This window comes from Brachyhypopomus gauderio, chromosome 6, assembly GCF_052324685.1.
Source record: "Brachyhypopomus gauderio isolate BG-103 chromosome 6, BGAUD_0.2, whole genome shotgun sequence".
Classification (NCBI taxonomy): domain Eukaryota; kingdom Metazoa; phylum Chordata; class Actinopteri; order Gymnotiformes; family Hypopomidae; genus Brachyhypopomus; species Brachyhypopomus gauderio.
In genome coordinates this window covers 22,408,047-22,420,611 of record NC_135216.1, presented here as the reverse complement: position 1 = coordinate 22,420,611, position 12,565 = coordinate 22,408,047, and the positions used below count along the sequence as shown (strand labels likewise).

At 50.1% G+C, this 12,565-nt stretch overlaps 1 protein-coding gene across 10 annotated transcripts in view; it reads left to right on the top strand.

The window, feature by feature from the left end:
- The window catches only part of phactr4a (phosphatase and actin regulator 4a), a 35,359-nt gene that overhangs the window by 18,183 nt on the left and 4,611 nt on the right, over positions 1-12,565 (top strand). For 8 of the 10 annotated variants that reach the window (XM_077009710.1, XM_077009711.1, XM_077009708.1 and 5 more), the window contains 9 exons: positions 3,669-3,845; positions 4,056-4,136; positions 4,258-5,097; positions 5,484-5,930; positions 8,544-8,675; positions 9,248-9,782; positions 10,982-11,220; positions 12,292-12,448; positions 12,534-12,565. The exon at positions 12,534-12,565 is cut by the window's right edge and continues 24 nt beyond it. In XM_077009710.1, the coding sequence (XP_076865825.1) occupies positions 3,669-3,845; positions 4,056-4,136; positions 4,258-5,097; positions 5,484-5,930; positions 8,544-8,675; positions 9,248-9,782; positions 10,982-11,220; positions 12,292-12,448; positions 12,534-12,565 (2,640 nt within the window). The remainder of the gene's footprint in view (positions 1-3,668; positions 3,846-4,055; positions 4,137-4,257; positions 5,098-5,483; positions 5,931-8,543; positions 8,676-9,247; positions 9,783-10,981; positions 11,221-12,291; positions 12,449-12,533) is intronic. The other 2 variants (XM_077009706.1, XM_077009715.1) reach the window with 2 other exon arrangements.

Below are 12,565 nucleotides of genomic sequence, written 5' to 3'. Positions count from 1 at the left end.
TCGGAACTGTGCTATTACTTACGTGTGTGTGTGTGTGTGTGTGTGTGTGTGTGTGTGTGTGTGTGTGTGTGTGTGTGTGTGGTAGGTGTAGGTGTGTGTGTGTGTGGTGTGTGTGTGTGTGTGTAGTAGGTGTGTGTGTGTGTGTGTGTAGTAGGTGTGTGTGTGTGTGTGTGTGGTAGGTGTGTGTGTGTGTGTGTGTGTGGTAGGTGTGTGTGTGTGTGTGGTAGGTGTGTGTGTGTGTGTGGTAGGTGTGTGTGTGTGTGTGGTAGGTGTGTGTGTGTGTGTGTGGTAGGTGTGTGTGTGTGTGTGTGTGGTAGGTGTGTGTGTGTGTGTGTGGTAGGTGTGTGTGTGTGTGTGTGGTAGGTGTGTGTGTGGTAGGTGTGTGTGTGTGTGTGGTAGGTGTGTGTGTAGGAGGTGTGTGTAGGTGTGTGTGTAGGAGGTGTGTGTGTGTAGTAGGTGTGTGTGTGTGTGTGTGTGTGTAGTAGGTGTGTGTGTGTGTGTGTAGTAGGTGTGTGTGTGTAGGTGTGTGTGTGTAGGTGTGTGTGTGTAGGAGGTGTGTGTGTGTAGGAGGTGTGTGTGGTAGGTGTGTGTGGTAGGTGTGTGTGTGTAGGTGTGTGTGTGTAGGTGTGTGTGTGTGTGGGCGCTCATGCGGTTAGGGGTCGCTGGGCACATTCTTCTGCCTGTACTTTGATACTCTACCTCTCTGCACTGCCACGCTCCCCATTGTAACACGAGGTTTGAGCGTCATAGCAACGGGCTGGATGATAGTGGCTGTGGCACCTTCCTGTGCGGATATGGTTGAGTGGTTAATAGTGTCGCGTGTGCAGGCCATGAAGCCACTGAGGGTCCCAGTATTGCAGAGAGCAAAACGCCCACTTCATATCCACAGTGTCGAGACTTGAGTCCTCTCACCAGTGTTGACCTAGACTGTGAGCAGAGTTCTTTCTGTTGCTAGTGCGTGGTATACTTATTAACTTCCATGTTCTCAAAATGCTGTGTGACTGCGTGACTAATCTATTCTGTTAGTTTACACCTGTATTACTTCTGTGTATTTTAAGTCATTGGTCATTGCTTTGGATGCCACGATGCCGGTCACCCTTCACCGCACATGTAGCAAAGTAGAACTTACCGTGAACCTAATCGGGTCAGTTTTTCTCTGTTTGTGGAAGGGTAAGGCGGATGTGGGCATTTCTGCTGTTTTATCTGTTTTATCCCTGTGCCTGACAGGCAGTACTGGGGGAGCTGAATGCCCTCACTCTACATCTCTCACCAGGAGTACTGCGGAGATGCTAATGCTAACACAACTATCCACACGCTTATCTCACTGGAGCACTCGTGCGAGACTTCTCAGGGCCAGTTTGGCCTCTCCCTCTCTCTCCCTCTCTCTCCCTTTTTTTTTGCATTCTCTCTCTCTTTTGCATTATTCATTTAGAGCAGACGTCCTTTGCGAAGTGAATAGCACAGCTTGCTCGCTATATATACCCTACCGCTCAAGCACCGCCTTCCCAGGACGGCCTCTTTCCAGTACTGTCTTTGCCAACGTTGCCTTTGTCTCCTTTCCGTGACACTCTCGTCACTGCCTTTGGTAAGAGTGAACACACCTGCCTCCCGCAGTCCTCCACCGCTCCGCCTGCTGTCCAGAGCACCACCTGCTGTGGTGTGCTGAAAGTCTGCCCAAGCATGGCCTGGTTTTCTTCAAAGCCCTACGTCCGCGGACAATTCTGCGCATCGTCGTATCGCATAATTGCGCCAATCGCTGGTCTCGCACGCCAGGGCATCTGTGCCTGTCCGCCCGCTCACGCTTTTCCCATTTCCCATGAAGCAGTGCGGTGGAGGCTGCAGCCCCGCGTTCTGTCCTGCGGGGTAATCGCCAAAGGGCCCGGCGGAGCTGCAAATGAGGCCAGGCAGGCGACGGGCTCCCACTCAAACCGCAGGACTTGGCAGCGCAGAACCGTGCTAACGCAGGTCTAGTCTGTTTCTTTTCTCTCGCGCCTGACCTTGGCATGTCGTTCTGAAGGACGTGGAGGACGTGGGAGCAGTTTCATTTTGTTCACCCACTCTGCTTTCCCTTGCTACTTAATACCATTTCCTTTTTATGGGGAAAACTGACCATAGAAGTGGTCAATAAAAGATGCACGATAGAGCGGTTGAACCAAGGGAGTCCTACATGTTAACCCAGAAGAGCACTGGGGTTCCTGGGCCTTTAAATCATACTGGCTGAAGCAGGATGTGTAATCTGGAGGTTGAGTAATTCTCTTTCTGTCTGACACTGTAAGATAACATGTTTTAGATAACAGTAGGCTACATCATACAAACAAAAACCTAAATTCCAGCTTCACTGGTTGCTACCACCATTTTATCTGCATTGCACTTTTTTGCGATAAAGTCTATGAACGGTTTCGTAACCACTCCAGTGTCAATCCTGGCTTTCAGTTTGTACAGTACATCTGGTGCGTAAAACGTATCCATTACTTGGCAGTTCTGTTAACTAGAGTGCAAAACTAAATAAGCAGCATTTAGACGTCCAAAGTGCCCTGGTTCATCGGGTACATTACGTAAGAGCGAAGTCGTGTTCTCCTGTCCACGTTTTCCTGCACTGGATTGTTGGGGAGCCATGATTATTTGATTAGAGAACCCACAGCCATTGCTGGAAATCCTCAAAAAGTTTGAGATGGGGACAAGAAATTCCACATGACCCCACGTCAAACCAGTCGCACTTCAGTCGAACTGTGAAATTGAACTAGTGAGACACGTTAAGCCATACAGTGAAAATTATGTATTTAATGCCTTCAAAAAGGTAATTTGATCAAGTCAAATAAAATGTATAATATGTAATAAAATGTACAATATGGTAAAAAAAAGAGGTGATTAAATACATCAAATGGATACGTGTGGTTTGGGTTCATGGGTTGTCTTGACTACCCCATTGCAGCAATCATAACAGATGTGCACAGATTCAGCCTGATTCTCAAACCACTCTGACTGATTTGGAAGTGAATGGCTGTACATATTCAGGACAGTCCAGTTTAATTCTCCCAGTTGTCAAAACCTATGCCTAGTGCTTCTAGTGGCATTTTTGTTGTGACAAAAATGCTTCAGTTTCTGCTCAAGCAATATCCTCTAGCTCACTGGGGTTAAGCCTTCTGACACTTTGTGTGGATCCTGAATTTACACAACTGAATACCATCTGCTGAGGACACCTTTCTCACGCTCAATAACTACTACGTGTTGGAGAACATGCATATAGCTTTGTTTTAAAGCCCCGGGTGTTAAATCGTAGCTTAAATTCACGTTTGCATGATTTCTGTAGACACCTGCAGGTGTATCTGTGTTTTGTTTTTATTTAGGTTGGTATCCTACTGTATTTTTAGCCTATGAGGGAGAGGTAAACCTTCTAAATTGAGGCAGTATCATGATTGTCTTGGATATTACGGGTCACGTGCGACATTTTCCCTTTATACACTGTGCTAAGTGTTGTCCTGCTGTTGATGGTGAACAGCAGGTGAGTAGACCACATACCTACTGAACGCATGATTAGCAGTAAAGATGCGTTTCAGCTCGACTAAGGCGTTCCTCTCCACACGGCTGTTGACACAAACTTCGTTCCCTTTCCCGCTGCCTGTGTCTCTGAGTCTCTAGAAGCTTCCTCTCTCTCTCTCTCCCCACAGAAGATGAAGTTGACGACCAGCAGCACAGCACAACAGGCAGCGACGGTGCGAACTCCGGCGGAGACTCGCCCCAGTCCAAACGCAAGGGCAAGTTCTCCAACCTGGGCAAGATCTTCAAGCCCTGGAAATGGAGGAAGAAGAAGGTCACCAGCGAGAAGTTCAAGGAGACATCAGAGGGTATGACGTCCGAGGGTTACGACGTCTGTTCGCTTTTCACAGCACTGTACTTCACAGCGAGAAGTTACAGTATCTGTAGACTCTGCAGTGATCTTCCAGTTTCAACAAACATGTTTTTCTTATTTACTGCCATTTGTACCACCATCATGATGATCTGACTGATGCACCAATGCTTCATAACTTTTCTTCTTCTAATGTCTGTGCCGTCAGTGCTGGAGAGGAAGATCTCGATGAGGAGAAGCAGACAGGAGCTGATAGACAAAGGAGTCCTAAAGGAAGTGGTGGACAACGGTAAGGCCTCTTGCTGAAAAAGCTCTCGACAAGAAGACATTTCGCATAATAAACAACTATTTAACTGAACAGTGCTCCATAATCGATCTGAAATATCCACAAACGGCCTTCTCTATTGTAGAGAGCAATGACGTAAAAGCTGCTTCAGTGAAGAATGGTCACACAGCACCTGTACCAGGAGATCGGGCGCCCACCTTGGGGTCGGACGTCAAGGGTCCGACCTGGCGGCCGCAAGGCGAAGAGCGGAAGAGCTCGGCCGAGGCGGATCGCCGCGGCCGGGCTCCATCGGACGGGCCCCGGAACCGCCAGCCCCTGGACGTGGATGCCCGCACACGTGGGCCCTCTGAGGCCGACCGGCGCAGCCACCTGGCCCCGGATGCCGAGAAGCGGACGTCGTCTCTGCCGAGGGACAGGCACGGGCCGGACGAGGGCAGGCAGCGCGAGCACAAGGACGAGCGGCGGGACGAGCGGCGGGACGAGCGGCGGGACGAGCGGCGGGACGAGCGGCGGGACAAGAGGGACGATCGCTCTGAGAGAGAGGAGGGGGGGAGGAGAGATGGGCGAGGGGACAAGGAGGAGAGGAAGGAGGCCAGAGAGAGGAGGGAGGAGCGCGAGAGGAGGGAGGAGCGCGAGAGGAGGGAGGAGCGCGAGAGGAGGGAGGAGCGCGAGAGGAGAGAGGAGGCAGGCAGGAGGGAGGAGCGCGAGAGGAGGGAGGAGGCAGGCAGAAGGGAGGAGGCAGGCAGGAGGGAGGAGGCAGGCAGGAGGGAGGAGGCAGGCAGGAGGGAGGGCCGGCGCCCCGAGCCCGCCAGACAGGTTGTGGAGAGCAAGCAGTCCAGGCCTCTGTCGGAGATAGACGTACGGAGCAGTCAGCAGAAGAGCTCGTCCGGCGCCTCGGAGGCAGAACGCAGGAGCACTCTGCCCCGCCACGCGTCTCCTGGGGACGTGCCCAGGGAGCGCACAGGTAAACCACACCCCCTTTCAGGGCCTTCCCCGTGTTTTTTTTTTTATAGTGGTTCTTCATAGTGTTCTTCATGCAAGTGCACTTAGATATCTTGGCTAAGCTCTCCTGTCCTTTGTGCTTCAGCTCTACACGCGTGTGTTACCGTACTGCCTGTTTCCTCATGTGTGCAGGTCTGACTTGCTCTCCTCATTGTGCTTCATGTGTTGCTTATGCCTTTTATATCCGTGTGTGTGTGTGTGTGTGTGTGTGTGTGTGTGTGTGTGTGTGTGTGTGTGTGTGTGTGTGTGTGTGTGTGTGTGTGTGTGTGTGTGTGTGTGTGTGTGTGTGTGTGTGTGTGTGTGTGTGTGTGCGTGTGTGTGTGTGTGTGACCCCTGCCCTTGCGTTAGGGTCCGTTGGCGTGCGTGTCCTCCCCATCCCTGAGCCACTCCGCTTCCCCCCCAAGGACCTGCAGCCTACTGCTAAACAAGCCATCCTGCCCCCAAAATGGCTGATGTCCTCCACCGAATCTGGCCAGGCTTCCTCCTCCTCGTGCTCTTCGTCTGCGTCTTCGGCATCGTCAACGTCCTCTTCCTCGTCCGCTCCCCCCATCGCCAAGCCCCCTCCCCGCACCGTGTCCCTCATGGTAGACGACACGCCCCGGCACGGCTCTGCACCCGCGGCCGTTACGGGAGGCCAGGAGACCCCGCCCACCGCCCGTGGTCATGCCCCGCCTCCTTCCCCTGTGCCCCCTGCTACCGCTGCTTCTGATGCCCCTGCACCCCCCGTCTCCGCCAAGCATCCCCCGGTGCCTCCACCCAAACCCTCCAATCGCAACAGCGTCCCTGCACTGCAAGGTGAGTCCTGACTGGCTCGTCTGCTGGGGTTGTCCCGCCCCATCATCCCGCCAGACAGCACCGCCCTCAGCTGCTTCGTGGGTAGTTCTTGTCTGTACTGTTTTTCCCAAAAGTGCCGTAACGGGTCATGGCACCAGATAGCGCTGCACTAAACGCATACAGCGGTCTGGAGGCTGGAAGCTAGCCAGATGGTTGTACAAACTCAGCTGAAGTCAATAATACAAGATTGCAGGTTGAATTGAGTTGTTTGATGGAGAGAGCATAGTGATTGTTAATAGGGCTTAACAGAGAGATTAACCCAGTCAAAGTACACATTAGAGAAGGAGCTCCAAAGTTAATGAGCTGACTGAGAACACAAACAATGAAACTATCTGATGAGTCACCGAAGCTTCGTTTGATGGAACTAGACAGGCTTGTCTGACGTGCAGATTTGCATACTGGTGCCTGGAATGTACCCAGTAGACCCAGGTCAACATGTACATCCGCCTTAGACTGATCTTTTATCCTAAATGAATCGTTTAAAGCAGGGGTCCCCAAGATGTCCCCCGCCCTCCTCCCCACACCCCCACTCACCCCCCAAACCCACCCCAGGTAGCCCAAGGCTAGGCTATTTTTGTTAGACCTACACTATTATTACAATCAATATCATCATCAATAATTGTAAGCTGATTATCATTACCAGATGATGGAGGAGTTGGCACCAGGCCTCTGATGAATTTGGCTTTATTATTGATAGTAGTAGTTTTTATATTTATTACTACACCTACAATTAGCCACATCGTCTACAGTTTTTAAAGAAACCTGCAGGTAGTTCATGTGAGACAGGAGCTTGCTTTGCCTTGCAAACATCCTCAATTCTGGGTGCGACATTTAGTTTCGAGTGTTTTGAGAATCCTGCCTCACACAAATAATTGTGTAGAAATGGTATATATATGTTTCCCTTAGGACACCTTGGTATTGGTAGAGTAGGATATATAACACAGCTGATCAAGAGTGTTTTAATGACTAAAATGAATGCCCCTCAGATTCACTACACACCATTAACTGGTCCCTACATCACAAATACGGAATAAGCTGCAAAAACGGCACGTTTTGAAATCAGTGTTTGTTATATCCTCAGAACAATATAATTGCCATTTCTCTGTCCTATCCAGCCTGCAGAGGGTTTAGTACCACCAACTTAGAGAGGGGACCAATTGAAAGTGGGATTGTGTCTGTGTCTGTGCGTGCGTGTGTGTGTGTGTGCCTCAGAAATGTGTTGGGGGGCATTTGTGGTGAAACAAAGTGAAGTGTTGAGTGTTAGTGTTGAGCAGCACTGCTGGACCTGATGATCTGTAAGCAGCACCTCAAAGATCATTTGTGGAGTACAGTGCAATTGAATTTACCGGTAAATGGGCAGTCTAAAAAATTCATGTGATTCATCTGATTCTCATTCATTTTAATACTCGTACCAACATGTTTCTGGTTTCACCAAGCTTGAACATAGACCATTTGTTAATGTACATGACCTGTCGCAATGTGTTAACTTAAAGCCCCTAAAGACAATCGGGGAGAAAGTAATGAGATCTGTGTGGGTGCGTGTGTTTGTGTGTTTTTGTGTGTGTGAGAGAGTTCACTGTTTGTTGTTTTTATGGAGTGAGCACACAGGTCTGTTGCTTATCAGCAGTTTCCCACACTCATGCAGTGGTTCTCGGTGTCGTGTCCAAAACGGGGTGTAGCCAAAAGGGGGCGTGGCCAGCTCTCCGGTAGCTCTGACCTTGTCTCGTCAGACACACCACTTTGTTTCACCAGTAGTATCAAAGTGTTCGTACCAAACGTTCCCATGGCAGTGTGGGACGGTGGAGCGGACAGCCACGCCCTCTCTAAAGGCCACCTGTCGGCCCACGGCGTCACGCCACCAGCCCTGACGAGGGTGCGCAGGGGGCGGGGCCAACGTTCCTGTGCTCCCAGCACATGGAGCCCCACGCCAGTCAAACCTCGAACCATTTACAGAGCTCCACTCCCATGAGCGCTTAGCCAGGTCAAACCTGGCCCGGTGTCACGACACCTCAGAGCACCTGATGGAAGCCGTTTATTAAAGAGGAGATGCTGACTGAGGGTGTCCCGAAATGCCGTGTGAATGGTTGAATTATTGAAAACTCCATTGTTCATTCAATTGTTCAACTTTATGATAAGTTTTAAAACATTTTAAACATGTATGATGAAACATTTGAAAGGCAAATTGTAGATAGTCAGGGTTTGGAGTCATGTGGGCTACTGGAGATATTGGGGGGGAAAAAAGACCCGGAATGGACCCAAGGTAAGAACACCTGGAGGAGCAGTTACCTGTATTGTTACACCCTCTAGATAGCCTGTAACATTTTATTCATCCTGAAGGAACAGTGTATGTAATATGTGTACAAGATATGTACAAGATGTATAGGAGTAAGTATTCTGTGCTAGTGAGTCATTATTCTGGTTTGTAGTAGTCCCTCTACTGAGAAAGAGGACCTGTCTTCTGTGACAAACCTTGAGACCGGCCCCTAATTGTCTAATTTGCATCTTCGGAAGACGGAAATATTTCTCGCTGTTAGTTTGAGGTCATCTGAAGGATAACCGCCTCACCCCCTTCAGCCGCAACGTTGCACAGAAGCACCAAAGCTCCGCCCCCTCCTTACTGGACCAGTTGGCGATGGCAGGCTGAACGTGGGGTCTACCTCTCCCTGCCCAGCTACCTGTGTCGCCGCGGCGCCCAGCCCAGCCCAGGTGTCGTCCCGCCCCTCGGCCCACTAACCGCCCAGCAGCTGGCGTATTCATGGCATGTTCACGGCAAATCGTTGCGTATTCATGTGGCCACCCAGACTCTTGCATGTAGTACGTCTGCGTGCTCTTGTTCTGTATAGGAATTAGACCTGGATGTGAGCGTGAAGTAACCAATCGTGATCGGCCGCCGTCCACAGTTGAACCTCCACCCGCGTGCGATGCCCTCCTCACCCATCCAAGTGCATGAGAGTTTTGCCCCAGGTCGTGACCTTGTCACCTCCAGGGTCAAAGGTCAAACCACCCCTTTGTCCAGCACGGTGTACTAAAAAAAATCAAGCATTTGTATGCATGAAGCCTGTAGTTGCATTAAAAGTTCATCTGACTACAGCATTGCTCTCATTTCCTCAGTACTGACTGTAGTGTACCGCGCTGCGTAAACTAACCTTTTTACTGTTTAAAGGTCATTTTCCGTCTCGTATTAAATACATGGCTTAGGCACCACTAACGATTGTAACCCGTTTGAAGTGTGTTTCCTCCGAATAGTCTCTCAGACGTCCTCTCCTTATTCTCCACAGGTGATGCAGCTCCACCTACAGGAGGTTTACTTCCACCTGCAGGAGGTGCACCTCCACCTACAGGAGCGTCACACCCAGTTCCAGCCAAGCGCTCCCCTCCTGTTCCCCCCAAGAGGATGACGCCTGTCGCCAAACGCCAATCTGAGGACCTCTCGTCCCACCAGCCAGAGCCTCCTGCCCACAGCTCCACCCCTGGGCTGTCGTCCTCCCAATCCGAAGACGGGAGGCTCCCCGGCCCCACCCCTGTTATGTCCTCTCCTCCACCTGCCCACATCCCGCCCTCTCCGACTCGCGCCCATCCCCAGCCCATCGCCCTGAGCGTGGACCCGCCCAGCCCCACCACAGAGCCGCCCGCCCACCCCCCCATCCTGCCCCTGCACATCCAGATCCAGAGGGTGCTGGCCAGCCCCGGGCCGGCTCAGCCCAACCCGGAGGGCTCTCGGAGGGCTCACTCGCTCCTGTTCGATCTGCCGCCCGTGCTCAACATCGACACGGGCCGACATTCGCTCCCCGTCACCATCGAGCCCCTCAGACTGTGAGCATTCCTTCTCCAGTATCTCTTCTCATATGTGAGGTGCTCGTGGATTACGGAATGATGGTTGCTGGTGGTCAAATGAGCTCAGGAGAGTAGTGTTAGTTGTCTGATCTGTAGTCTCTTAGCTGCCTGATCTGTAGTCTCTTAGCCGCCTGATCTGTAGTCTCTTAGCCGCCTGATCTGTAGTCTCTTAGCCGGCTGATCTGTAGTCTCTTAGCCGGCTGATCTGTAGTCTCTTAGCCGCCTGATCTGTAGTCTCTTAGCCGCCTGATCTGTAGTCTCTTAGCCGTCTGATCTGTAGTCTCTTAGCCGTCTGATCTGTAGTCTCTTAGCCGGCTGATCTGTAGTCTCTTAGCCGGCTGATCTGTAATCTCTTAGCCGGCTGATCTGTAGTCTCTTAGCCGGCTGATCTGTAGTCTCTTAGCCGGCTGATCTGTAGTCTCTTAGCCGCCTGATCTGTAGTCTCTTAGCCGCCTGATCTGTAGTCTCTTAGCCGCCTGATCTGTAGTCTCTTAGCCGCCTGATCTGTAGTCTCTTAGCCGCCTGATCTGTAGTCTCTTAGCCGCCTGATCTGTAGTCTCTTAGCCGCCTGATCTGTAGTCTCTTAGCCGCCTGATCTGTAGTCTCTTAGCCGCCTGATCTGTAGTCTCTTAGCCGGCTGATCTGTAGTCTCTTAGCCGGCTGATCTGTAGTCTCTTAGCCGGCTGATCTGTAGTCTCTTAGGCGGCTGATCTGTAGTCTCTTAGGCGGCTGATCTGTAGTCTCTTAGGCGGCTGATTTGCTGTTTGTTCTAAATAGCAGTAATAAGACCTTTGTTATATCGTATCCTCACCTTTTTAGATATTTTTCTTTTTGTTGTTGTTGTGTAATTGTCTACTCTGTTCAGTTCTGAATCTTGATGCTGGTGCATAAAAGTATTTTTATGATGCTGGTGCATAAGAGTATTTACTTTCAGAAAGTGCATAAAAAAATACTATATATTTTATTTTATGTTTAGCTTCCTTAGTGACTGATGGCGCCATTCACTTTCACTGGAGCCTCCCATGACTCCTAAAGAGTAAATCTTATGGGTCTTGCTTGGATGGCATCAAGTTCTCTAGAGCCACAGTGGCATCTTGTGATTAAGCTGCAGCTTCCACTAAGCAAAGCTGCTTTCTCTCTCCTCATCTCTGCCATCTCTCCCTCCCTCTTTCTCTCAGGCCTGAGGATGATGATTTTGACCTGGAGGAGGAGATGAGGAAGCTCCAGCCCGCCCCGCGCCCCGTTCTCCAGCCCGAGCTGGCGCCCCGGAGCAGGCGGGGCTTAGTGGGGGAGCCCAGCGTGACTGTCATCCCTGAAGACGGGGGCAATGGAGACAGCGAGGAGGAGAGCGACTCGGACGGACCCATCATCTACAGAGACGATGACGAGGATGAGGACGAGGAAGACGTACCCATTAGTACGGACTTCAAACCTGTTTCCTTACCTTTAGGGGTAGAATGTATTCTTTACCAACATTTTATATATAACTTTGAATTCTGATTAATAGAATTAGATTAGGCTTGTCCCGATCCAATATTTGGATCGGATCGGCCGCTGATAATTGCAAAAAATGCGTATCTGTATCGGATTGGCAGGCACGAGAAAATGCCGATCCAGACTCCCGATCCAGTTTTTTTATTTAAGTTTTCTAGTTTTTGCTGTGTTTTCACCAGTGAGAGTAAAATCCGGTCCGCATTTTCTAGCACACCTTCAGCACACAAGCATAGCATCTCCCCAATTTAGCTCAGTGGCATCTCCTAACCATAAAGACCGCCATGCAAATGTGAAGTTATCTGTAAAAATGTCAGTTTTGTGGGATTATTTTACCTTAAAGGACGACAAAGACGAAGAGGTAGAGTGCAACATGCCACAGTAAAGTCAAGTGTGGTGGTAAAGCTGTAAGAACCTTTAATACAACCAATCTAATCAAGCATTTAGCGAAATACCACCATAAACAACATGAAGAGTTTCTAAAGAAAACCGAAGACAAAAAGAAAGGTCATACACAACTAACACTGGCAGAAATGTTTGCGAAGCATGACACACTGCCACTTTTAAAAATACAATTTACAATATTATTTGCATTTATGGTTTTTAGGCCTTGGTTTACTGATGCCATTTCTGTTTGTTATTTATTATTTTGTCTAGTTTGAGTTTATTAATTGCTAAATAAACAGGTCAGTTTCTCCTTACCAACCATTATGTATTATTCAAACACTATTCAAATTCAGCTGGTTACTTGTTATCAAGAGTAAAACGCTTTTCAACATGAGTTTGACAACAATGTAAGTTGGCTAAATAACTTTAAACTGTAATACATGTTCGGATAGGCCGGTATCGGTATCGGGCGATATCTGTATCAGATCGGAATTGCAAATGAATATCAGTATCGAATCGGAAGTTCAAAAAGCTGGATCGGGACATCCCTAAGATAGATAGAATTGTCATAGCTGCTATGAAATGAAATGCTAACGTGTGCGTGTGTCAGGTGGTCTGGCCAGCCGTGTGAAGCGGAAGGACACTCTGGCCATGAAGCTGGAGAAACAGCAGGAGCGTCTGGAACAGCTCCCCCCGGAGGCCAACAGCTGGAAGAGCCGTGAGCAGTGGGAGGCCGTCCGCAACAAGATCGGCTCCACCCTGAACCGGTACGGCCGCCCGGCCCAGCTCTCGCACACCGTGGCCGTGGCTCCTGGATCCGCACGTTGACGCTGTGATTTTTGCTCCCCACAGGAGACTGAGCCAGCGGCCCACGCAACAGGAGC